The sequence below is a fragment of the Saccostrea cucullata genome, unplaced genomic scaffold (genome assembly GCF_032062105.1).
Source record: "Saccostrea cucullata isolate Sc308-1 unplaced genomic scaffold, CSIRO_AGI_Scuc_v1 ctg1119, whole genome shotgun sequence".
In the NCBI taxonomy this organism is placed as follows: Eukaryota; Metazoa; Mollusca; class Bivalvia; order Ostreida; family Ostreidae; genus Saccostrea; species Saccostrea cuccullata.
Window position 1 is genome coordinate 12801 of NW_026929821.1, and position 27400 is coordinate 40200.

General features: G+C 34.1%; 1 protein-coding gene across 1 annotated transcript in view; it reads right to left on the reverse strand.

Moving 5' to 3' along the window:
* Nucleotides 1-420: 420 nt before the first annotated feature.
* LOC134282256 (uncharacterized) overlaps nt 421-27400 on the reverse strand; it is a 35391-nt gene continuing 8411 nt past the window's right edge. The window contains exons 7-12 of the mRNA XM_062764677.1: nt 25765-25992; nt 23816-24310; nt 23450-23704; nt 17846-18070; nt 12302-12417; nt 421-1764 (exon numbers count right to left, since the gene is read on the reverse strand). Coding sequence (XP_062620661.1) covers nt 421-1764; nt 12302-12417; nt 17846-18070; nt 23450-23704; nt 23816-24310; nt 25765-25992 — 2663 coding nt within the window. The remainder of the gene's footprint in view (nt 1765-12301; nt 12418-17845; nt 18071-23449; nt 23705-23815; nt 24311-25764; nt 25993-27400) is intronic.

Genomic DNA, 27400 nt, shown 5'->3' on the forward strand with positions numbered 1-27400 from the left:
AAGGCATATTGTTTACATAATTGTATTTTTACAGGAATTGTTGCCAGAACATTCATTGACTGTCTTTGCATCTTTTAACTGAACTACAGAGTATGTAGGAATAATGATAAAGCATAACAATGTAAAATATTTTTTTTACTTATTGTTCAGGAAATTACAAACCCAATGAACATCTTTGACATCAGGATGCAAATATTATGTTTAAATAATATAAAGAAAATAAATATATCTAAAGTCAATGCAATTGGCTTTAGTAACTATTTGTTCTTTTTATAGGTTTCTTAGTACATGTCTTTATCCGTAATTTTTTAAATGACTCTGGAGTTTATAACTTAATCTTAAATACTAGTACTCAAAACGTACACAAAGCAACGTAATAGAAAGATTATGCTATAAACGAATGATGCATCAGTTAGTCTGCTAAACAGTACCACAGATCCAGTACCTCGTTAATTCTTTTGTGTTGACAAAATGGTGACTCTCAACTTGATGCAACGGGCAACTGACTTGGTTTCCTATCTTAATGTCTTTCTCGGGAATGAAATGACCTTCCATATCCATTGTTAGGCATTGCTCTTTTTCATCCCTACAGCTAAAGCCTCTGACATATTCGACTCTTTTATGATAATTTGATGTAATTTTCTCCAGTAGTTTTTCAACAATTTCTTGGATGTCACAAGATATCACTACATCTGACGAAGAGTTAAAGGAATCATTTGGAAAGTATATTTGAAGCTGTATTGACGTTTCCGTGACTGCAATTGCAATTTTGTGGTCTTTGTATGAAAACAAAGCAACGTTCTTGTAAAGACACGAATTCCCATTCTTCAACACCTTCCAACCCTCTGCACCCAGACAAGCAACTACAAGACGAAAGTATAAAAAGTAAGGAAGGTATTTGAACTGAAATACTAGAATGGAAGTTTTGGATTCGACGATCTTATTTAGGATATTTTTGTCAAACGTTTTTCTGTTCATGCATGGTATATAGAGATCTTTTCCTTCAGAAGCTATTAATCCCAGTCTTTCCATGAACTTAAAGATAATGTCAAAGTTATCCAGATGATATGGCAAACTCTGATTAACGCTTTTTTCTTCAGTACTTTGTGATTCATCTCTCTGGAAATACACAGATTTTTCTGACTTACGAGAAAAAGGTTTCTTCGAAACAGAATGAGGAGCTACGGAATTGTCATTTTTGCAAGCTTCTTTTCTTTCTTTTTCGTCTTTGGTTTTAATAAGTTCTCTTAAAATGTCTTTTGTCATATGTCCAGTATAGTAATAGTTATTCCAATCTAACCTTGTTGCAATGCCATCTAAGTGATTTTTATCAGTGATAATGCCTTTGAAAATGTTAACAAACCATTGTACATCAATAATAACCAAGTTTTCTAAACCATCTTCGTTGAAATGCAAAACTTTTCCAACATCATGATAATACCGAAGCATGTCTTTCTTTTCATTTTCTTCTGTGTTTCCTTTTTCTTCTGCCTTTTCCCTAGTCAACGTTACTATGTTTGACAGATCAAGGATTTTTGTCCTAGATTTCCTTTCGCTGATTTCAATGTCAAAAAGAGCCCAGTCTTTCGGAATATTTTTTTTCCAGTGGTCTTGGAGCGAAATCTCTGATATGCGTTTTTCTAATGCTTCTAGAGGTGTGGGGGGAAACTGTGTGAAAAAGCAGCATTCTATTTTCACGTACTGTAGCAAAAATGAGTTCTCTGGAATCTTGCCTTGTAAACGCTCAACAAAACATTCTTTACTCTGAAAAATAATTTCCATACAGCTATTTGCTTTAATTATTGCATTTTTGCGAACAATAAAAGCATATTGTTGTCGATAACAGCATACTTAGGTGAACTTAGGAGCATTTTGTGAGACATACGCCATACTAATTCATAATACTAAATAATTCATGCTATCATAATGTTATTATAATAAAGAAATAATAAGTAATAGTACGCAAGGAGAAAATAAGTAGTAGTTAGTAGGTCATTATAATGGCATAGATTAAGATGTAGTAAGGATATAGTAAGTCATAAAAAGAGATGATAAATCACACGATCGACACATACTAATTTATAAAATGAGATACTACATTGTAACGTGTAATTTGATCAAGCATTCGAGAAATTAAGTCCTTATTACATTGTATTATGATATATCCTAAGACGTGCTTATGACATAATAATTTAATAACAAAATAACTCTCACCCATTCGCATAAACATAAAAACCCAAGAAAAAGATTTTTAGATTAATTTTGTAATCTGTCGTTTTTAAATGTCATAATTAAAATACCAGTATTATGCATGTACAGTATGATGCAATAAATATTCGTACAAAATGGCGACCTGTTTACAAGTGCGTTCCGAATTACATATTTATAGAGGAAATAAAGTAGTTTATGAATAGAGATTGGAATTTTGGTAGTTATTTTTAACTTTTTTAATGATGTGACATTTCATTCAGCACGAATAGATGATATCACTTATTCGAATAAGTGATATCACCTATTCATTTCCAATAGGTGATATCACCTATTCGAATAGGTGATATCATCTTTTCGAATAGGTGATATCACCTATTGAAAATGAATAAGTGATATCAACAATTCGAATAGGTGATATCAACAATTCGAATAAGTGATATCACCTATTCAAATAGGTGATATCACTTTTTGCCGGTAAATACCAAAAGGGCACCTCATAGAAAAATCCCTGTTGACAACTTTTGGAGAAAAGTTATATTCGCAGATGAATCCAAGATTTTGGTGGGAGAAGACTCTCGTGTGTATATTTGGCGGAAATGGGGAGAAGGTTGGAGGCCGGATTTGGTGGAGAAGCGCAAAACAAAATCATGTTACCAAGTAATGATCTGGGGATGTATCACTATTTCTAAAGTGGATGGAAATATAAATGCTGATAAATATCAGGCAATCTTAGACGACAATTTGTGGCCAGTGTAAGCCCGTTATTTTGCGACTGGAAATTATATTTTCCAAGACGACAATGCTCCTGTACACTGTGCACGTTCTACTCAGGATTATTTGCACAAGAACGGATGAGCTGGCCAGCCCAGAGTCCAGACTTAAATATAATTGAAAATCTGTGGCTTCTTATCAAAAGAAAGCTTGAAGGAAGGATAGGGCGAATTGAGAACAAAGACGATCTCTTCCGTGAAATCTAGCGCATCTGGACCGACATTACACCAGAGTATGTCAAAGGCCTGTACAGGACCATTCCGAGACGGTTACTAAGTGTAATACGCTGAAAGGGTCACCTTAGAAAGTACAACGTTATTTTTGATTTACATGTATTTAATTTCTGAAATGAAATAAACGATTTACAATGTTGATCTACTTTCGTCGCGAGTGTAAACACGCCGCCATTTTGTACGAATATATATATTGCATCATACTGAAAATGTATTCATATTTTGTTTCTGTCAAAAATTCTGAGATGGATTTTCTGAGTGGCTATTGAAACGAAAACCCACCCATTCCCTTCCCAAAATTATAAATAGACCATTTTTTTCGTTTTTTTATATAACGTTTGAAGCAAAAGCTGCTTAGATTAGTCCAGGTTGTTTTAGATACATATTTCGGTTTTCAGTGCATCTGCAACTTGCAGCGTATTTTAAAATATGTGACAATTGATAGTAGTCCATCACGTATGTCAGGCTGGAAAAGCCTGTGCGATCCAAACCATACTCTTATCTTTTACAACTCGTGATGAAATGTGTGCATGAGGAAGTTAGAAACATGATAAAGTCGGGAGTGATTGAAAAACAGTCCATATTGTTCATCCATTGTGATTGTGAAAAAGAAAGAAAGTGCAAATAGATTTTGTATTGACGTAAGAGAAATTACAAAATTAAATATTTGTTGCTGAAACTATATTCCAAACATAGATGATGTATTTGTGCAGTTAGTAGGTTGTAGATATGTTTCTAAGGTTGTTTTGTGCATAGGAAATTGGGAATTTCCTTTGGCAGAGTCTGTAAGAGAAATAACGGCGTTCCAAACATCCCTTGGACTTTATGAATTCAGGTCATGCTTTTTGGGCTAGAAAATGCTTCAGCAAGTTTTACCCGTTTATTGAGAAAGTTATTATCAGGGATGTAATAAATGGAAAATTTCATTGATGATGTGATCATTTTTCTATAACTTTTCAGGAGCATTTAGTGGTTATTAAGGAGTTCCTCCAAAGATTAATTGCGAGCAGCTAACTTGACAGGTACATTTGTAAGCCAAGCAAATTTTTTTTTTGGATTCAGCAGTATAGATTTTTACTTTTGGAAAACATTACAGGAAAAGAGGAACTCTGACTAATTCCAGACAAGGTTGAAGCAATCCAGAACTGTTTAAGACCTACAACAAAGAAACAAGTAAGATCTTTTCTTAGTATACATGTAGTCGGGTTTTATCATATTAAGTTTATTCCCAATTTTCAGCTTTTACTGCACCATTATCCGACCTGACGTAAAACAGGTCGAGATCACTACCTTATATGGAAGGCAATTTTCAACACGTGACGATGTCTTCATCACACCCGTTCTCCGATCAAGTGAATGAGTCCCAAAGCATGACACTCTACTACGTGTTTACGATTCAATGGCGACACGTGGTTTTCGTCGGTTTACTGCACATTATTTAACTCGTCACTGAAAAACTGTAGAGCTTCACTTTACATGCTTTATAAGACCAAAATTGAAAGATAATATTCTAAAGACATTGGTCCATCCTCAGATTTGATATTGGAGTTGTTTTAGATGATTATTAGTTGCTTCGAATACCGTACAAGCGCTTTGACGTCTGCATGTACATAAAATAATAATGAGGGTTAAAAATTAATAATTAATAATGACCTTCTCCTGCTGTCTAAATTCAAGGACCTATATCCTACCTGCTAAAACTATGTACACGTATTTCATGTGAAAACAAACTCAATGTTTTATCGACACGATTCATGTTGCACAGGTCTACGTCTCTTTGTACAGGTTAATGCCGATGTTTTATAAGTTTATATAATGTTTTCATAAAGCAAATTTTGTAAATGTGAGCATAGAAATGAAAGATTATACGTTATTTTAAATATTTCTTCAACAAATTTCAAAAAAGACTTGAAAATAAGTTTCCAAGGGACAATTCAAGTTACCCTTTATTTTCAACACAGCCGAGTACTTGTAGTAGCCCACAATGCATTGCAACTCATTCATCAGTGGGTAAAGTAAACATATAGCTAATTTACAATAAAATTTATTCTGACGTCAGAAAATCTAGTGGTCTCGACCTGTAAAAGGGACAACTAAACAAAGTTTTGGGAGAGACCCAACAGAACGCTTTCATCACGCTGAAATCAGCACGTATGATACCGAATGTACTGAAGCTGCCGAACATCAACGAAAAGTTGCAGACATTCTGACGATTCTTGCAGACAGACTCACCAGATGTTGGCATAGGAACGGTTCGTCTCCAGTATGAGAATGGCATAAAAAAAAACCGTTGCTTACACCAGTAAAAAAAACTTACAGCGCAGCAAGTTAAGTTCTCTATGATGAAGAAAGAATGTTAAACCAGCATATGGGCGGTTTCGGAGATATCTGTACTGAAAACGATTTTTTTGGAGGCAGAACATAATACTTATTTCTTTGTCTCAAACCAAAGTGCTTAAGGCAAGACTAATGAGATGGTCCTTAATTTTGCAGCCTTATACACTGTAGGTTCCGTATTGTGGCGATTAAAGGATAAAAAACGTCGGACCCAGTACTGATTGTCTCAGTAGATTGTAGGGCAGAGTTAAAGGTACTTGGACACAGATTTGAAGATATTTTTTTCTCTATAATATTTCGACTTATATATTTCAATAGCATTTCACATAAAAATTAATAAAAAAAAATCTTATTTCATATAAAAAATATTAAAATTTCAAATTTTTGTCGGGTTTGATTGACACATCCTTGCAATTTCACAAAATTAATTCTCGTCTTGATCATTAGGAAAAGTGGCAATCTCGTTGTGTGTAAATGAAAAATATGAATACTATAATCCAGAAAATTCAGAGTAGACATGTTCGAAAGTAAAACAAACACACAATATATTGTCAGTACGTGCAGTTGTTGTAAGCAGACTGTGACGATTGAACGCACCCGGTGAATTCTAAATATAAACAATAATAGAACTCGAGCCCTGTTTACAAAAACTGTGTACATAACACGAGTGTGCTCGATTTGCTACATTTGTAAACTCTATACGCAGCCCGTAGTTAGGAATGACGATACTTGTGAAGGAGTTTTGCTTTCTAAAATTTGTACTCGGAATAAAACTTCTGGATAGAAGTTTTAATATTTCTCATTAATACACAACAAAATCGCTACTTTTCCTAAGGATTAAAAATAAGGTTAAACTTTGTGAAAGTGCAAGGGTGTGTCAATCAAATCCGCCAACATTTTTTTAATAAATAATTAGTTTTAATAACTTTTAAATGAGATAAGATTTTTAATCAATTTTTGTGTGAAATACTATTAAAATATATGTCTTAATATTATAGAAAAAATTTGACTTCAAATCTGTGTCCAAGTACCTTTAAACATCATTAACCTTATAGTTTTGTACATACGTTTTCATTGATTGTGAGCTTTGCAAAAGTTCAGTGAACTTTCTTAAGGATAAATAACACAAACAAACTTTTTTCAGAAATCAGCATTATTTTTCATAGATTTACATTTAAATTGACATCCTGAATAATGTTTACCAAGTAGAGTGAGAGAATTATATAAGATTTTGTCATAAGGTTAAAAAATTGTACAAAATTTTGTATGGAATTATATAGAAAGCAAAACAAAATCTCATATCTAAGCACCAAGAAAAACCTACGATTTCTTAATATTTCAGGGATTTATTATTTATGTCATTTCAAATCAAAATCAGTCAAAAAATATATATCAACCCGCGCATCCATTTTTTGTTTGTGGTAAGTACCCTTAAATTGGGGAGGTGATGTCACAATCAATGCCGATCTGGTTACATGTACATTTATTTCTTTTTTATTAGTATTATTCTGTGGTGACCCTTGTTTGTATTTAGTGTTTAACCTGCAAGCAGTCCCATTGTGACGTTCAGGTGATTTAACGAGGCCGAGTCTAATTATTTCTGCCCTAGGGATTTTAATAATTTTTTGATTATGAATTTTAACTGTGGTACTTATCATCCCGATTTCTTAGGGGTCATCTCAAAAGTTGTCAATTTTTACCACTGGACCCTATAAGAAGAAACACGCACGCTAACTCTCGATTCCCGCCTACATTTTGGAACCATTTAATTCAATATGAATAGCAATTTGGTCATAAAATCGTTGTTTGATACAAAGAACAGTTCAATTGTAATTGATAAATCGTGTTAATACCAGCGCTTATCAAAAAATTATCCATAATTCCAGCTCTTGAAAAAAAGGGGGGGGGGTATAGACGATTTTTTCCATTGAAATCGGAGTTTCAAGCATCACCGTATTCTAAAATAGTCTTGGATATGATTAAATGTTCCTTATACATGTATATTTTCTTATGTTTTAGGCAAATAAATAAAACAAATATTTCAATAAAATATAATGTTTCAGTTGTAATCGCTTTGAAATTGGTGGAAAATAAGCATTTTTATCGTTTTTTTTATGAATAAACATATGTTCCCCACCGTGTCACACAAAAAGCTTTGGTATGAATTTGTGAAATACCATTCCATATTACCTGTAAAAAAGAATTTTTGTGACACGGGGGGGGGGGGAGATGTTTTAAAAATATTTTCCGTTTTCTATTGATTTCTATAGTGAAAAACACAAGTTTTACCAAATTTTAGAATTATCTCTCTTTGTTTTCCCAAATAAGTAATGTTTAATGAAAATTCATCTAATTATCTATAAAAAATATTAAAAATTCATCGAATATGTTAACTTTTGAAAATTGACTTGGAGGTAGGCGGGAGAACAATACTATCGTTCGCAGTTCTTATCACATTTTCCCATATTTTTCTTTGTATTTTTGCCCTGGGGGTGTCTTTTTCAACCAAATTGTGAAATTTCAAAAAAGGTTACCATCTAGATTGGTCTAGGAATCATTTACAAAATTTATTTTTTCAAAGCCAAATATGCCTCTAAAATTGCCATATTACGGTATAAATAAATATCAGTGCAGATTAATTATCAGCGCATATGACTTTTTCGGTAAAAAATAGCAATGTTTAGATTACTATTATGATTCTTTATATGTTCTGTCGTACGTTTTTAGTATATTTTCCACTGAGGTTTTGAACATGCAAGAGAGTCATGCGTCATTCTTCAACGTCATGCATTGCTTACAAAATCCGAATACGATGACGTCGTTAGAGCCTTTTCAGCAGTTTTTCCTAATTATTGTCGAAAAATCAGATCTCCAGACCAGTAAGAGTTACAGATAATGTTGTATTTGTATTAAAATCAAAATATTTGGCAAAAGTGTACTGTCGCACAGATGACTGCATGAAATTAAAAAGCTGCGCAAAGTCATGAGCAATCGAATTAGACGCGGCCTCGTTAACAATTTGGCAATTAAGTCGCACACGTAGCACATGTTTTCCTTGACCAGTGAGAGTAGTTCCACATTCATGTCCATGGAAGGTTAGTTAGGATTATTCGTGGTGACTGAATCTCCAATCAGGATAAGTGCACTTTGCAGATAACTCTTGATGGCTCGAACTTCGATATCTCGAAGTTCTTGATCGCTTGAAGTGGGCCTCTGGTCCCGATTTCTTCCCCTACATAATAACTAAGCAAATTTTACTCTTGATTTCTCGAAACCCTTGATCCCTCGAAGTCAAAATGCAGTACCGCTATGCAAATTCTTTTGGAATTTACCCTCAATTCCTTGAAGAAACCATATGTATACAAGTTAAATAATTAGCAACTTTACATTTAAATGGACCCAGGCAAAAGACACGGGTTTCGAGAAACGGGATGTTTATTCAGGTGACACTTGTACTGCAAGGTGATAGCTGATTAATAATTTTATATGTTGCATATATGTTATTAGGGTGTCTTCTAGCTATTCCCACTTTTTAAATATCTCAATTCCACCTATTCCCACTTGCAAATAACAATAGATGTTTAGATTTACCTGTATTTTGTACATTTAAAGACAGAAAATAATGAATACATTTATGAGAAAATATGATTTATTTTGGATTTTTGAAATAATAAAAAGATCTAACAAGAAGTAGCAACTTAATACCTAAATTTAAGAACATAGTTACTTATTTGTTTACACAAAATTCCACCAACTTCCACGTGGAATTTCACCTTTTTCTACCTGATTTTCAGAAAGTGGGAATAGCTTGCATAAACCGCTATTAGAATTATTATCATTAATCTCTTACCATAACATAGAGACACAGTGTCAGTAAAATAGTAATTGATTACCAGACAAAACACTAAATACTACAAAACACTAAATAAATTTAATTTTTATTTCCATTCATTGTCAGAGTTTGAAGATGCCAAAACAGCCTCAATGTCAATATGACGATTCTTTAGGTCAAATACCTACAGAACGTCCAACATGAACAGGAATATACATTTTGAAATTGGTCTTGAATTTCCATCTTGTATATTCGTATAAATATGTTTTTATACAAAATTGTAGATGGAAAAAAAACTTTTGTTATCTTTGATCAAGCATAAGGTGTCGTCAAATTATAATACAACAAGTGTGGAGACTTCTTGATTCCGTATATTATATTGGCAAGTGTTATACCAACTTAGAATCTTTTTGAGCATTTTATTTTTAGAATATACAGCAGACTCGAGTATGTCTACGGGTAATAGTTTGACCCTGATTGTGGAGGAAATATAACCTTTTAGGAACTTAATCAGACAATAATCCACAACGTCAATCAATCATATCTATAACATGCACAACTGAGAATTTGCTTTATGATTTTCATTCAATAACAATTATATTTGAAAGTAAAGTAAACTCACACTGTAGAAACTGTATGTAGAATACTGACAATTAAAACATTTTTGTGACGCCATCTTTCGTTAAACCCGGTTCAATAAATTTGTTATTGTCCTGCACCCCGTCCAGTAAGTTAGCTGTAAGTGTCCAATAAGATTCAACTTATTGGACAGGTACTTGTAACGTTAAAATGAGAACAAAGGGCTAGGCAAATAAGTAAACAGCACTTAAAATGCAATGACAAATAAAACAATTTAATACGACAATGTAGGAAATTACATGTACATGTAGTAGCGTTAAATGTTAATATTTTTAGAAAAATCCTATTAAAAATAGCACAAATAATCCAGTGACTGCAGAGCTTCAGATAATGTTTTACCCCAAAGTGTATTAACTCCCTGATTTTCAAATCAATGCAGATTTTGATTTTCAGCAAAATGATTGCAGAGTATTTTGTTTATATAGTAATGTTTTGACCTTTATTTTGAGCTTGTAATCGAAGTATGAGTTTTTGAAGAAGGAAAAAAAAATTCCAAGGTCAGTTCCTGTATTTAAATAAATTTTGTAAATACCAACAAACTAGTTGCAAAGATTGGGAAGCAGTCTTTTTTGACAAGGAAGACACAGTAGGTCAAGGTACACAGTACCATAGAGTCACCGACACATATAACTTTTCCTTCATTCAAGATACTGTATCAAGATTAAATCCAGAGAATCTTCGTTAATATGGCAAGTTGAGAGAGATGAAAAATTGGCTATGAACCCATAATAAAAAAAAAAGTTATGCCTAGTGCATAGTCTTTCTACACAGAAATTGATTTTAATCTAAATCTCCAATTCTTCCTCCCGTAATGGAGATCGTCGTCGTCATTACTAGAATATATCTGGTCACTAAAAGGCTTTTTAATCAGTACTTCGTTTTCAGAAAAATCAAACACTGTGTTAACCACAATTCGTATTATTAAGTAAGTCGTACCTGTATTCTTCAACTTGTTGTATGCAGTACTTTCGTCGTGTATTGCGTATCTATGATTGCTTATGCGTAATTGTACGCTCTATTTTAATTTTCAATGCGTATTTTGTAAAATTTAATGCGTATTTCTGCAAATACGCACCTTATCTGGAGCTCTGCTGACTTGAATGTCTCAGATTCATTATTGTAGACGAATCCGTGGCTGCGATCATAGATTTCCTAAATTCACCGTTCAATGCTATATACATGTAATAGATTCATTTTACAATAAATTATCCACGGAACATATATAGAATCCAATGGACACAAAGATGAATGAGAAGCAGGCGTTTTCTTGCACACAACCTGGGCTTTTTGATTATTGAAATATCCATTTTTCCGCATTTAGCACAAAATGTAGCTCACGAAATTCCAACGGAATCTGTAATTTCGTTCAGTGATTTATGACCATTTGTCCAGCTAGTTTTGCTTCGTTTGAGCGAGTAATTGTCGTTGTTTAGGGAGTGGCTGGAGTGAAATCCACAAAAGAGAAAGTGTTGCATTAAAAAAAAAACATCAAATAATCTCTCAATTTCAAAGAAAATGCTTAAACCAGCTGTAAGCAGTTATTTGAGTAAAATCTTTCAAATCTATTGCTTTGCAAAAATTACCTGTTAACAGGAAACTGTTCCTTGCAAATTCCGAAACATAATAATATATCATCCGGATTTCACAGTAAAAACTTAAACTGAGGCATATTGGTGTAATCGATAAATGGCATCGTCAAAACACCCGTTTCTGAAGGTCTTTTTTTCAAAATTATAATGTACGTTGTCAACCACGGTCGTTGCGTTGTAAAATGAATAAATTGTAAAGAATTTAATAGAACTGACTTTTACGCATGCACAGTATATATAAAAATGTCGCATTGCGGATAAATAAGACTAAACAAAGTTAATGTTCATATTTATGATATAAAACACCTCTCGATGATTCCTACTATTAATAAAGACAGAAGAAAAACCAAAACTGGTTTTCTTTGGCCTAACTTGATGGACAGTGCCAGGTAGTCATTCAAGCAGAACGAGACCTTACTTGTGGCTTCCCAATAAGATAACAATGTAAGTGTTCGACAGTGGTGAAATGTTTTAAGTAAGTTATAAACCTCAAACTGATCATTATGTCAGATATTAGACTCTCCTCGGCGCTAACGCGCCTCGGGTCGTCTAATATCTGACAAAATGGACAATTTTCGGCTTATAACCATTACTTACTACACACAGCATATTTTTAGATCCCCTAGAGATATTTTCCTAATTGGATTAGAGAGAGAGAGAGAGAGAGAGAGAGAGAGAGAGTACAAAACCTTGTATATTTTGTTCTCCCAGTGCGTGGCAACAATAAGGATAATTGGACGATACGTCTTTTCCTTTTCTGTTCCGCAATAAGTATGAATGGACTTGATCCAAAATACAAAATAGTCTGAAAATAACACTTTTCAAATTACATACATGTAAAATATGACGAAGTGAGTCTTTAATTCAAAAGAGAAACTTGTGAGTTGTCAAACTTGCTTTTAATTTTTTACAAATCTCAATGAATGTGCATTGAGCTCAAAACAATACCGATTAGGTGAATCTAGTTCTAAAGTGTTGTTGTTTTTTCTTACATTGACTCATTTTCTTCGCCTTTCTAATTGTGAAAAAAGAAAATTAAAATTAGTTTTTCGGTGAATGTATCCCCAAAGCCACCCTCAATAAAATAGTTTTAAAATATCATTTTTTGAAAAAACAATTCTTCAATATATGCATAAAGTTGACCATAACTAATATTTAACCGATCACTATACCTATATAATTGCCGAATAGCATATTACCAGAACATACACACGAATTCCACAAGTACCACACTTTACACCTTTGTTTCCAAAGTTAAAACAAGATGTCAATGTCAATGAAAGGTCTTTCCACAAAAAATATATATGTAAAGTATAAATCTCCAGGTATCTGGTACTGTATACAGGGAAATTTTCGCCCCCGTTTTATTTTCGCCCCTTTCGCCCTCTCCTTGATTGGGCGAATTTAAAACGGGGCGAATTCAAATTACAACTCGTAATCTCTGAAACAGAACTATGACTTGGCGAATTTAAGACGGGGCAAAATTATTCACACGTTCAAAAGGGCGAAAATAACACGGGGCGAAAATAACCCTGTGTACCGTATCTACTTTTCAAAAGATATTGCCAAAGGAAAAGTTCAAAAATTTTGTGTAAAAGTAGGTCAAATTCCAAGGTCAAAGGTCAAATTTGGTGGTACGCAAAGAAAGGACTTGTCACAAGAAATACACATGTGAAATATGAAAGTCATAGCTCCACTAAATCAAAAGTTATTAGTAAGGCTCGAGTTTTTGTGGAGAGAGAGAGAGAGAGAGAGAGAGAGAGAGAGAGAGAGAGAGAGAGAAAGAGAGAGATGGACGGACACGACAAAAACTATATACCCCCGAAACTTCGTTTAAGGGGGCATAATAAGAATTCTGCAGTAATGTAACCAAGTGTAGTGTAGATTTGAATATTTTGTTTAAAAACGACTCTGAGGGAGGGGGTTGTGGTATGTAGGAAATATATATTGGGAAGGATTTTCTTATAAACCGCTTAAGAATTACATGTAACTAAAGATATATCCGAGGACAACACTTCAGATGGTCCTATGGCTCCCTTAGGAATGTGCTTACTGGGATAGACTTTGGAGATTCTTAAGATATTCCAAAACGTTGTAACATGGCATACCGGTCTTATGTTTATATAATAAAGAAATATATAAAATTTAATTACTAATACAAAGTCATATAATAAATGTCTATAATTTTTTGGCTCACCTGAGCCGACTTCTAAAAACCATTAAGCCAATATTAATTTCAACAAAACTTGCCGAAAAGCATTCCTGGATAAATTGAATTTAAGTTTGTTCACATTCAGGGATTGTCACGCCCTCTTTCAAGGGGAGATAATCAATAATTCTTGGTGGCATCGATCTCTCAAATCTTTTAATCTCAAGAACTACTGGACAAGACAAATAAAACATGTGAAGTCTTCATTACATATTCTAAATTCAAGATTGTCCATATCATAACCACTGGGTAGTGCAGGGCTACAAGAGGGTTTCAAAGTTTTACGTTTCAATGTATCTAGTAAATGTCTTTAAAAGTCTTCTTCGCGAGAACAGAAAAACCTTGTTTAGTAATAAAATTATCCACAGGTAGTGTTAAAGTGGGGCACAACGGACTATATGAGTTTTACATAGGTACATACGTATATACAGATTTTTTTTAAAAAAATCTTCTTCTCGAAGAATCGTCAAGAAGTGTACATTCATGTTTGTTCAAATTATGGCCCCCAGGGATAAGGTAGGGCCACAATGGCCTATCAAAGTTTCACAAAGAAAGAAGAACTTAAAAATCTTCTTCTCAAGAATTTCAAAGCCATGTTTGGTCATATTTAAGTGAAAGTATTGTCAAGTAGTGTACATTCAAAGAACGAGGGCGCTTTTGATTGGCATTCGGCAGGAATCTGGGCGTAATTGAAAAGTGAAAATTTTATCAACATGTCACATGAAATTTTAACATTCTTTTAATCTATCGGGTTCCTGTGCAACAGGAAATGAAAATGTTTTCCCGAAATTGAGCTTTGATTTGCTCAAAAATAACTTGAAAATTGCCCAGATCAGACATTTAGTAGAAAATGGTACATTTTCAAACACGTTTTTCTAAAAATTTTATATCTCTCGGTCTTCTCTCCATGGTTTTGAAACGTTATTTGTGTGTATTTTCATTCAAAGAAACGAATACACTTATTTAAAAAATGGAGAGAAGAACCAGAGACCACGAAAAATGAACTTTTCTCCTAAAAATCCAACTGTGTGAATGTGGTGCTTCTTTGTTCTTTTAAAATCCACTGTATCTGTGAAGCGGTTATAGCTCAGTAAATTGGGTTACCCGTCCAGTGCACTCGAAGTGAAAAGTTCTTGGTTCGAGCCTGGCATGGGGCGTTAATTTTTTTCCCATGCAAGCAACCATTTATTTTGTCAGTTTCGTTTTATGTACTGATGTATTAAAATTTTGAATTAGATAAATTTTGTTCAGTTTGGTTCTCGAGCGAAATCAATTCTAATCTTCTATTCTATAATGTACATGTACACGTATCATGCATCTATGCGTTAAATATTTTAGGTGTTTATTTTTTTTTTGAAACATTACTATGTTTTAGTACCCCTCAGGAAAACGGACATAAATTTCACAATGTCTTTCAAACTAAATGAAAAAAAACCCTATGGACGTGTTTGTAAAATCCGACCAGCTATGTTCAGCCAACCAAATAATGGACATTTAAACCATAAATGTTTCGTACAAATGATTCCTGCAGATCACATGCCAAATGCGCTCACCTTCTTTGTTAAATCTTGACTCCCAGAAGTAGGGACATGGCACAATTGACGATCAAAGTTGTACATTAGAGTATTTATTAGGAAAAATCTTCTCATCAACAATAAAGCCGGGATTGGACATATTTATATGGAAGCATTCTCAGGACAGGTAGTATATATTTGTTATTTCCTAAAATCCTGACCCCCGGATGATCGGTGGGGCTAAAATGAGGGTTCAAAAGGGAACAAAGCCGCAGAAAGTCAAGGGGGGGGTTATTATTTGAACTAATTTAATCTACACTAACTAGGAATGCTTACATATTTCTTTGACTTACTATAGCTTATAGAGTAAAGTTTCCATGTTAAGTATAAGTCACATCCAACGATGGGGTATACGATGAGAAACCGATACGTTTTTTGATGAAAATGGCGTGGTTGCCGGCCGGGCACCACTAGTGATCGGACGGTGACTGAGTCTCTTTTTGCAAATAGGTGGGGTCATCAGTAGGAAATAATTCGTAGTTAAAATTCAGCGATGTTTCCAACGATGCCTCACATCGTTCCTCAACGGCAACCCATCATTAACACATCTTTCAAGGATCGGCCGATGTATGACCGGGTATCGTCCAATATGCGTTGAATATGAGGTCATCGGGGAGTTTTGTGGTGTTCAACAGATAACGACCGAACATTGGCCCGTAGTCGACCGATGTACGAACGATGTTTACCAATGTATGAGCGATGTAATATACATCGGCCGATTATCCTGGAACATTGTTTTATGATTAGCAATGCATCGCTGGGCCTTTGTAAGTCTGGCCGGCAACCACGCCATTTTTCTCATAAAAAGCATTGGTTGCCCATCGTATGCACATTGCCGGATAATGTGACTGATACTTTAAGGACTACTAGGCCGATATGGACCGATGTTGGGGCATCGTTAACTCCACGGATTACTACCGATTACCACCGGTCTACGGCTACCGGCCGGGAAATGTGACCTAGGCATTAGTAATATTCTGCCGAAAAAAAATATTTCCTTGTAAGATATGGTGAAAAAGCGATATCTGACTCAAATCCTCATACAAAAATTTTAATTTAAGGTATTCAATGTACACATGCAACGACCATATTTTGTATTTAATAAATGAATGGTTTTGTATTCTTTTTCATGGTAGAATTTTGAAGATTTTATCTGGTAATCTAACACCAAGGAATATGATAAACGTGATGACTTTAACTTTTCTATCGTCAACTTCCTTACTTATACAGCAATATACCTTCATCTCTTGCATACGGAGCATATATATCTCAGTTGATTCGATACGCAAGATCTTGCTCTATGTATGAACAATTTCTAAAACGATGTAAATTATTGACAAGCAAGTTGATGAAACAAGAATATCAGGATTCTCGTTTAAAGTCATCATTTTGTAAGTTCTATGGTGGATACAATGACCTTGTCAGCAAATACAATTTATCATTGAGTCAAATGCTGACTGACGTTTATCATACCAATTGTTAGTCCATAATTTATACACTGAATTGACAACGGATTTTTCCGTTATTTCCTGATCATTACACGCAGCACACGGCGGGTGTGACCGATCGGCCGGGGATGTTCAGTCCCTCATGGCAAATTATCCCACCTCTGATGTTTCAGGGGTCCGTGTTTGCTCTGCTCTTATTTTGTATTGTTTTATGGACTTTCAGATTGAATACTGTTCGTTATCTCCATATCCCTCTATCAAGTAAAAATGCTCTACCAAAGGAATTTACAAAAATTTGATTGTTGTCCAATTAATTTCACCTTGAAATTTACATTGAAGTCTATGGGCAGCGCATGTTTTATAAGATATTGTAAATTTTGAAAAAAAAGAATTTCCAATAGATCCCTCGGTGAAAATATTCATAAATTCACTCTTAATAAATTATGAAATAAAGTGAATTAGTTAAGACAGAAATTTTGAGAAATCAAAAAAGTTCTACATTTCATCAAGGGCAGTTAACTCTTTAAAATAATTTAATATGCAATATGACCGTCTTCTTTCATGTTATCACTCCTATGAATTTTGTTTATTTCACTTTTATCGTTATCTAGCAATGTGTTTTAGCTAGTTTAAAATTATCTAAAATCCTTCAAAATCCCTTCATTATACATTGAATACCTTAAGATGTTTACTGGATAATGTGGCTCATACTTAATCCTAACTGACAGCTCTGCTACGCAGTACTTAACGCGCTTTCGCTCTCTGTGACCGCTACTGAATTCTGGATTTGTTTTCGGTGTTTGCCCCGGGCTCGCTTACGGTAGGCTCCTGGTTCGCTCAGGGTCTGTCCTAACGGCCCCTGAGGGAACCTGAATCAGACCCAGAGAGCAAATCCGGACTTCGCCAAGAGTTCGCTAACTGTTAGGTTGTGTCCGGTCGGATATATGAACGAATGGTTAAATTTCATTGTGCTGAAATCAGAATGTTTTGATAATTTCTTACCCCCATATGTCCATTTTGAGAAGAGGCTTCTAGTTTGATCACATAGTTTATCGTCAACTTCCTCATCCAGGTTCTTAGAAGCGTCGACTGCCACTATGTAGAAAGCTCTCCTGGTCAGGTAGATCTGGTGACATGCATAGTAGACACATTGTCCTCCAAAGTCGAAGAAAGTCAAAGTTTTTGATGGTCTTTCTTCCCCACCGTACTCATTCCTCAAACAGGTAGCTTTAAGCATATTGAAAGACAATTACTTTTTTATTACCGGTAATATAATTCAAAATCGTGTACATGTTTTTTGTTTCCGTAACGATAACAACTATATTCCATATGATTCCATGCTTGGAAACTTTTCATTCTAGCATTAAAAAAAATAACATCTAACATTTCAAGTAGGATGTAGCATTTCCAACAGGAATAGGAAATAATATACTTTTCCATTTAAGATCAAATATTTTATTTACACTAAAATGGAATTATAGTTCCTTTATATTTGGATTGGCTATTCTTATACCGAGGCCTAATCTCGTTGAAAATTACGAAAACGAAATGATGAAAATTTAAGAATAGAATGAAATTTTGTAACCTTGCTTTTATTGTAGTGAAATAGGGACCATTTCACAATATGGACCACTTTTCGTGATATATAAAGAAACTACCTACAAGAGGCCCAGGCGCCACATCGCTCACCTGGACACATCGGCTAGGAAAAATCAGATCAGAATTGAAACGATTACTGAGGGGTTTGGGGGGGGGATGGATTCTAATACTACATGAGAATGCCTCCATATCAATTCTGCATAAAATTTCTTGAGAATGTTCATAAGAAAAAGATTTTTTAAAACATTCTGTTTGTATGTTTTACCTGTAATAATTTGAATTTGACTCCCCATCATTTCCCTCCCTACCCCAAAGGCCTACGATACTCATGATCTGAACTCTTTTTAATCTTCAATGCATGCGGATGCTTACATGTAAATATGACTTAACATAGTTTTTCTGTTATTGATATTTTCCCCTTTATTTTACTATGTAAAACTTTGATCCAACATTGAGACCTTTCCCTTGGAGGTTATAATTTGATGATTTGAAAAAATATAATTCTACACTACCTGAGGATGCTTCCATATAAATATAACTAATCATGGCTTTGCTATTCTTTAGAAAAGATTTTTAAAAAATATATTCTTATGTAAAACTTAGACCCCCTTTGTGGCCCCGACATATCCCTGGGGGTTATGATTTGAACAAACTTGAATCTAAACTATAAAAAAATATTACTAATCATGGCATTGCAGTACTTGAGAAGAAAATTTTCCTCCATATTCCTATGTAAAATTTTGATTGGTCATCGTGGCCCCACCCTTACCCCAGGGGTCATTATTTGAATAAATGTTTATGTACACTATACGAGGATGATTCAAGATGAGCTTCATCTTTCCTGTCCCAATGGTTCTTGAGAAGATTTTGTAAAAGATTTTCCCTATTTACATGTATTTCTATGTAAAAATTTGATCAGTCATTTTGGCCCTACCCCTGCCTGCCCTGGGGCCAAGATTTGAAAAACCTCTAATCTACACTACCTTAGGATGATTCCATATGTGTTTCCAATTTCCTGTCCCAATGGGTCTTGAGAAGAAGAATTTTAAAGATTTTTCCAATATATTCCTATGTAAAACTTTTATCCGCCATTATGCCCCCCTACCCCCGGGGCCATGATTTGAACAAAACATGAATGTACACTACCTGCTATTATTCATCATGAGTTTCATCTTTCCTGTCCCAATGGTTCTTGAGAAGAAAATTTTTAAAGATTCTTCCTATATATCCTTAGTAAATTTTTGATTGTCCATGTTGGCCCCACTCTTGCACCGGGGGCCATGATTTATACAAATAGGAATGTACACTACCTGAGGATGATTCCATGAGTTTCATATTTCTTGGCCCAGTGGTTCTTGAGAAGATTTTAAATGCCATTAATTTTTCACTAATTCATAATTATCTCCCCTTGAAAGTCTGTTTGACCCTTTACTTGAACTTACTTGAATACCCTTATCCCAAGGATACTTTGACGCAAATTTGGTTGAAATTAGCCAAGTGGTTCTTGAGAAGAAGATGAAAATATGAAAAGTTTACTACAACGCCAACGACGACGACAATAACGACGTCGAAAAAAATTTGATCCGAAAAGCTCACTTGAGCTAAAACACGAAGGAATTGAGCAAATTATATTAAAACAATGATGAAATGTTCTGCCTTTCACATATATTATGCAATATCAATTCCTCATTTAAAATATGAACAGAAAATTGGGAGTAGCCTAGCATGTCAAATCATGCCTGACGCAAAATAATTCCTGTATCTCCCCTTCCGATTCGGACATTTTGACACGAGACTGGGTCTTATTTTTTAATGATATGAAACACATGCACAGTTCTTGTATCGACAAGATTGATTACAGTTCCGGCGTGCTGATTTTTCTCTATACTGTATGCGAGTGGGGAATGATTAGGCCCTGGAATTGATTTTTAGGCACCTGCTTGACTTTGACCGAAGCAAACTTGCGTGCCCTGCTGAATGGTTATGCATTTTGGGGTACTTAAGTCTTTATAAAAATGTTTTACAAGATTACTCTTCATCCTCTATGTTGTTTATCACACAGTGATGTAAAAAAAAGAGAAGAGGGAGGGGGGGGGGGAGAAAAACGCTATATCATGTTATATTGAGGAATCTCAAATTGGAGGCGCTATCAAAAAGTTCGTGGACTGAGGCTATAAAATTAGTACTTTGTTGTCTGAGCCTACAAAATCTATAAGGAATATAAAACAACGATAAAATTAAGAAATGCTGGAAATTTTAGATTGATAGGTTCATTATTTCCCAACTTATCATAAGAAAATTATATAATCTCCAGGGCCGTCGCCGCTTAGTTTCATGACGTCCGAAAACATAATTATTTCTTCGACCCCGTACACTTACATTTGTATTTTGATGAGATTCCCTATGGCTGATCGAGTAAGGACAACGCTTCTTGTTTTTTTGATTTTACAATGTCATGAACAGAAGCTTTCAATGCATATATTATTGCAAATGGATTTATACATTGGGAGAGATCCTCGCTTGATTCTGCCAACAAATTTTGTTTTTTTGTGTTCAATATACAGGTAAACTTCGTTATCTCGACATCGACGGGACAGTCGGAAAATGTCGAGATATCCGAGGTGTCGAGATATCAGAGTTGAGATTCAATGTCCTTAATTTTACTGCATAGTAAAACCATAGACCTAAACTGAACAGGGTTACAGACGTGTAACTACAGATACCTACATGTCTTCAATTAGATTGTAGCTCGTTTGTTTCAGCTATCCCTCTATAATTATTAGAAATCTAAGAAGTATTTATGAAATGCTTTCTTTTTTATTGAAATCTTCTCATTTTACTATAAACCGTTTTACATCCAGCATTCGCTCCGCGTGCCGCTAGCTCTGTCAGAACAGGATACAAAATGCGCTATATAAACTCGAAACCGGACCGGTACAATTTCGACTTCTGAGATACGGGAAAAAAATTAATGCGTATATTTTAAAATTATTTCATTTCACATTTTTTTAATTTCATAATCATTTATCATTAATTTTCCTTTGATTTTTAACCAAATTTAATTAGAATTGCGCAATTAACAAGCTTAATAATGTTCCATATGCATCCACATTAGGGCTGATGCAATATGTCGTAGATTTGATTGATTCCTGTTGAATGCATTTTTACCATAAAATCTAAGTTGATTTGGATTCAATGTGTATATTATTCATTGTTATTCAGTTACTTTTTTATAACATGTTTTAAGTTTTGTCAGATTTCGACATAAATAAACGATGTAACATTTACGCAGAATCGAGATTTATCAATGACATTACCCAAGCTGAACATCAAACAATTAACGTATTAGAGACGCCGAGGGGGGCTTGGGATTCCTCGACAAACACATTTCTACAGAGCAGTATGTAGTCAAAACATGAGTGTGAATTTCTGACGACGTCGAGATACACGGAGTCGTCCGTGCGTGACGAGCGACCAGCTGACAAACAATTAGGTTAAGTAGAGCAGAAAATTGCCCCGATGTCGACATATACCAGGTAAATTTGGCTCTTGGGACTGTGAAATACGTCGAGATAAGCGGGGTAATCGACATTACCGAGGTCGACATATCAGAGTTTTTGCAAATCATTTATATAGTAAATAATGCCGGGACCGCGGGCGGACGTCGACATATCCCAGGTTGTCGACATATCCGATGTCGAGATACCGAAGTTTACCTGTATGTAAAACATATGATCAATACATCTCTATATTATCTATACATTATTTGATGTGATGGATTTTTTTAGACCTTGACTGCAAACCGACATTAACTTTGAATCCCAAATTTTCTCTGAATCTATTTTGTCATTAAAAACACGTATGCAAATTATCTTCGTAGTCAGTTTAAACATTTCTTAGGTGTATACCAGTTTTTCAAGCAAAATTTAATAGACGTCATTTCCAAGGCAATATATGTTTGGATACTCCTTGTAAAATTTACAATAACATTTGAAAGAATGAGGAAAATAATCCATATTTTATGGAACAATATAGTGGCCCAATACATATCTGAATTAACGAGATTTGTGGATGTCAATTGTTCATATCAAAATCGTTTATCTTAGTTACACTTAGGTCGAAAAAAAAACGCGTTTTCTATGTTGCGCCGCTTGGACATACCATTGCTTATAAAAACTTTACACATGTATTTAAAAATGAAATTTATGATTTGTGGTTTATTCTATAGAAAGAAAAGATGATGATAACTTAATATGTAAAATAATGATTCATAATTTTTTCAAAACAAAAAACCCACAAAAAAAAAAAAAAAAAAAAAAAGCAAAAACAAAGTATTTCTTCGTATATTTATGTCTTCAATAAACAGATTTAGTGAACACTTCAAGGAGAAAGAATAACATGTTTGAAGAATAGAAAATTATTTCAACGCAATTTAACGTTATTTTAATCCGTGACGGTATAATGTATAATTGTTTCGGCAATCAAATGTACTGTGACACGTCTGAAACGATGCAAAAAGCGTACGTGCAGATCAAGTAGATTGGTCCTCGTTAAATAAAATCAAACAACAATGAAAGTGATATATGGAAAGACAAACAGCAATCTCAAGTTGATTAATAAGGAACACTGTATTAACGTCATGATAATAAAATATTGATACAGTCGTCCGTTTATCATGGACAGATGATGCACACAAAAGAATGGATGCCTAGATCGGTATATATTTTTGGCCTAATTTCATTGCAAATGATGCAAACAATAAATTCCTAGAATATAAAGAAATTGTTAACTTTCTGTGATGTTCAAAAGTCTAATCTTTTGAAGCCATCCTTATTAATCTGTACAAGAAATTTTCACTTCGAATCTCATTTTTGTGAAATTTTGAACGAAAATCAAAAACTTATTCATTTTACTTATTTAAACATGACCCAAGTTGTTATTTTCAAATTTTTTGACATAATTTTGTTTGTATCATCTGTCCTGAATAAAGAAAACATTTACCAGTACCTTTTAATGATTTTGTTTCTTGACAAATCTCAAATATTTCCTCATGGACCTCTATTTCCTCAGTAGTCTCAGTGTTCATAATTTCTTCTTCACTACAGCGAAGCAGACGTCTAAGTAGAGTAGTCTTGCCTGCTCCTGCACAACCTACAATCATCCCCCTGGCTTGATGCACCGCCCATGTCCCTTTCTTTGTGTACTCTACGTAACGCTTTCTGGCTTGTTCATTCCAATGAAGTACCTCTACTGGGACTTTAACTATGCAATTACCAAAATTTTTTGAGTATTTATTTTTATACATGTATATTATTCAGATCCATGGCATTGAAGTATTTCACATCTGAGGGAATAAATGAAACAAATACTCACGTTGTTCACATATACTATCAAACACATTTTCATCTGAAACGGTGCAATGGCTGATAATGTTCATCTGAAGTTTGTCTATAAAGACATTCATCATTGATTCCGGTCTATAAGGGACATACAGACATCTTTCTCCGTCACTTCTCTCATAGCCCCAGGATCTGCAGTATTCAGATATGACGTCACAAGAGGCCTCAGAGAGAAAGAACTCGAGGTCACTGTCGCCCAATAAACATTCGGTGACAAAAGCATACATTATATCATGGCGAATGGCATCTGATGCAAATGTTGTGAAACCAGCTTGAGTTCTTGTCAAGTCCTTTGGGAGAATTGACATATTAATATTACCATGACTTGTAATTTTTGTAAAATATTTCTTTCTGACTTTTTTCGACAGAAGTTTAAAGGACTCATCTATGTTTTGAACAGTGTATTTCTTCATGAATAGCAAGCTGTATAGCAAACTTCTGACATCAGCTGGATATTTATGGTAGCAACCTGAGGAAGAAATATTTCAGAAAGTAGGAAAAAATGCAATCGATATATTTGAATGTATGATTTCACTGGATAACAAAAGGATGGACTGCAAAACTTTCCACAGTCCTTAGAATTTGGTACACTACTGTATATACCCGGTATATGAATACACACGTAAATCATGAGAAGACCGAGAATGCAAAATACAAATTTAAGGTCAACTGATGTAAATGACAAGTGAGCTTATCTATCAAAATTTGAGCATTGTTTGTCGTTGCGGTCCTTTTAAACTTTAAGTACCAATATGCAAAAATCATTCTCGGTTGATAATCAATACTAATGAAATATGTTTAAATCATATACCAAACACTCTATAAAGCATTTTTGAAAATGTAACGAAATCTTGCACAATAACATCAAAAGCACGATTAGGATATTCACTGAGAAACATCTTCAGGTTATGTGGATTTCAATTTGTTCAAATCATCACCAAATGTAGGGTGGTGTTTGAAAAGTTTGACATGGGTAGTTTAAACAATTTCTGTAGAAATCATCTTCATAACAACGGCTAAGGCATGGTTAGTCTTTTGAAGACTCTTTAAATTTATTTAGTGAAAATTCTCGTTTTTTCAAACCATACATCAGATAATACGTAGCTTGGGTCATAATGCGCGATCAAACGTTTTACAAAGGTCTATATAGAAAAAAGATCTAAAGATGAGCAAAGGTAGTGGGAACACAGTGGACAATCATGATTCTTGGACAGTGGGGCCACAGTTTACGATTTTATTAGGAATACATGGAAAATAATAACATAAATTCAATTTCTTGCAAAAAGTCACTCTCTCTCATATCAAAGAATCCCTAGGTAGTGTACATTTAAATTTGTTCAAAGCATTATTCTGGTAAAGGGTAGAAGGCGGTCAAATTTACACAGGAACACACAGTAAATAAAATAAAAAAGGGAAAATGAATTGATAAGCATTTTGGACCAACGATCTTTTTTACATGTCACATATATACAATTAATCTGGTTGATAGGTTATATTAATAGCAGTTAATACCGATTTTAGTAAATAGGAGGAGTTAATGCTTTTGGTACCTGAGGGATCTGTACGTAACGCTCATTTTTTTAAGCCATGACATAATCTTGAATGCATTTCTCTATTGAAAAAAGTATTTTTCCAAGATCCTTAAAGATACCAAATTGGTAAGAAGATAGATCATATACATGTACATACATGTACAACAGTTGGCGATGTTTTTGATTCATACAAAGTTTTCTTCCGAGAAATGCGAAAAATCGAAACACAACAATAAGTAACATGTTAACAGAATACGTCATAATGGGAATCTCTATGTATTATACATTTCAATACATTAGGTAGCATTTATGATAAAAATTGTCATAAGATTTCTTGTGCCAAAAATCATGAAACTTGTCTTGTGAAAAAATAAAATAATAATCCGCTTACTTGGTTTTCTGTAAGCTATGTTGTTGATGATAAAGAGATCCAAGTGAGGATGGAGACCTATGTTGGATCTAGTAAGATCATGTCTCCAAAATCTAGGATGCCATTTTACGGGTTTTGCACTCTTTTTTGATTCACCTCTAGGTACAGTCTCGCCATTTTCTTGTAGATCTTTTAGAAACCTTTCCCTTTCATTGAAAGGTTTCTGTAAAATACTGACAGGAATGTTTACTACAAATATGAAATTTAAATTAGTTTAAAAAGTGATTTATATAAATCTTTTTTTAAAAATATTAAATTTGATATTTATGTTATAAAATGATAGAAAAATATAATACCGCATAGCGGAATAGTTTAGCGGGATGCTAATTTTGGCTTATTTTGGCGTTTTAATGGCAGCCCGCTAAAATTATAATCGCTAAAATATTCAGTACTATTTTTAGTGTTCAGGTGCAAAGAGTTGAAACCCTGTGTCCGTTAAAATAAATAACGCCAAAATATTTAGCATACCTTTGAGCAGGTAAAACGCCAAATTTTACAACCACGAATAAAACCGCTATACGGTATTATCGATTTCCCCTACCCTTACAAAATAGTATCAAAAGAAAAATATCAGGAAAAAATCTATTAAAAAACGTGATGTAAATTTCTTAAACGTTGCATCACAATCATATATAAATTGTGCGAATTTTAATCACACAACTCAAATGGTTTTTAAGGGCCTGTTATTTTATCTAATCATAATTTTACAAACCATACAATATTTCTAGATTGAGGACCCTTCTCGGGGACTGAATATAAAAAATGGCATTTGGATTGCAATAATATTCAAGGATACAAAAAAATAGGACGAAAGACCTCTCTTCGTTCGCAACGCATCCGAGGTTTATATTGTTTTTGTCTTGTCTGTTGTCAACTTTAATTAACCTTCGCCCTTATTATTGAACCGCGAGAGATGGACACTTCATATGTGATATGCGTACTCCACTTATTATTTTCTTTTGAATGATAACAAGGTCAATGAACTTGTGACGTTGAATGTAAACGAAATGCTAAAAATAGCTTTTTCGAACTTTTGCCATTATTGTTGAACCATTGGAGATAGATATATTTAATATGCAAAACCACTAATTAAGTTCTTTCAAATGACACGAAGTTCAATATTCTAAAAATAGCATTCCTGAAATTTGTTGCCGACGGGTGCATAATGTTTCACAAACAAATCTTGTTAATTGGTATCACTGAATAGTATACATATAAATGCTTTAAAAAAAACTTTTTAAACAGTCAATAAGGGTAATTCAGAATTTATCTTTATTCCATAACTCTGCATCTGTGTTGTATAGAATCTGGATAAGGTCATTAAATTAATATCACTTCATCACACAGTCAAGGTTTAGGTTGATAATGCGATGAAGCGATAATGCAATTTTGATGAAGTGATGATTTGATAGCACGATTTCAATGAAACGATAGTATGGTTACAACGGCTTGATAAAACGCGGACATTGAAGCGATGTTCACAATGGTTCCATGGTGCTATCGATAGTGTCAGCGTTATCGCGCCATTGTGTCATTGTACTATCGTTTCGTCGTGCTACCACTTCATCGCATTGTTTCGCAATCGCAGAGTCATTGC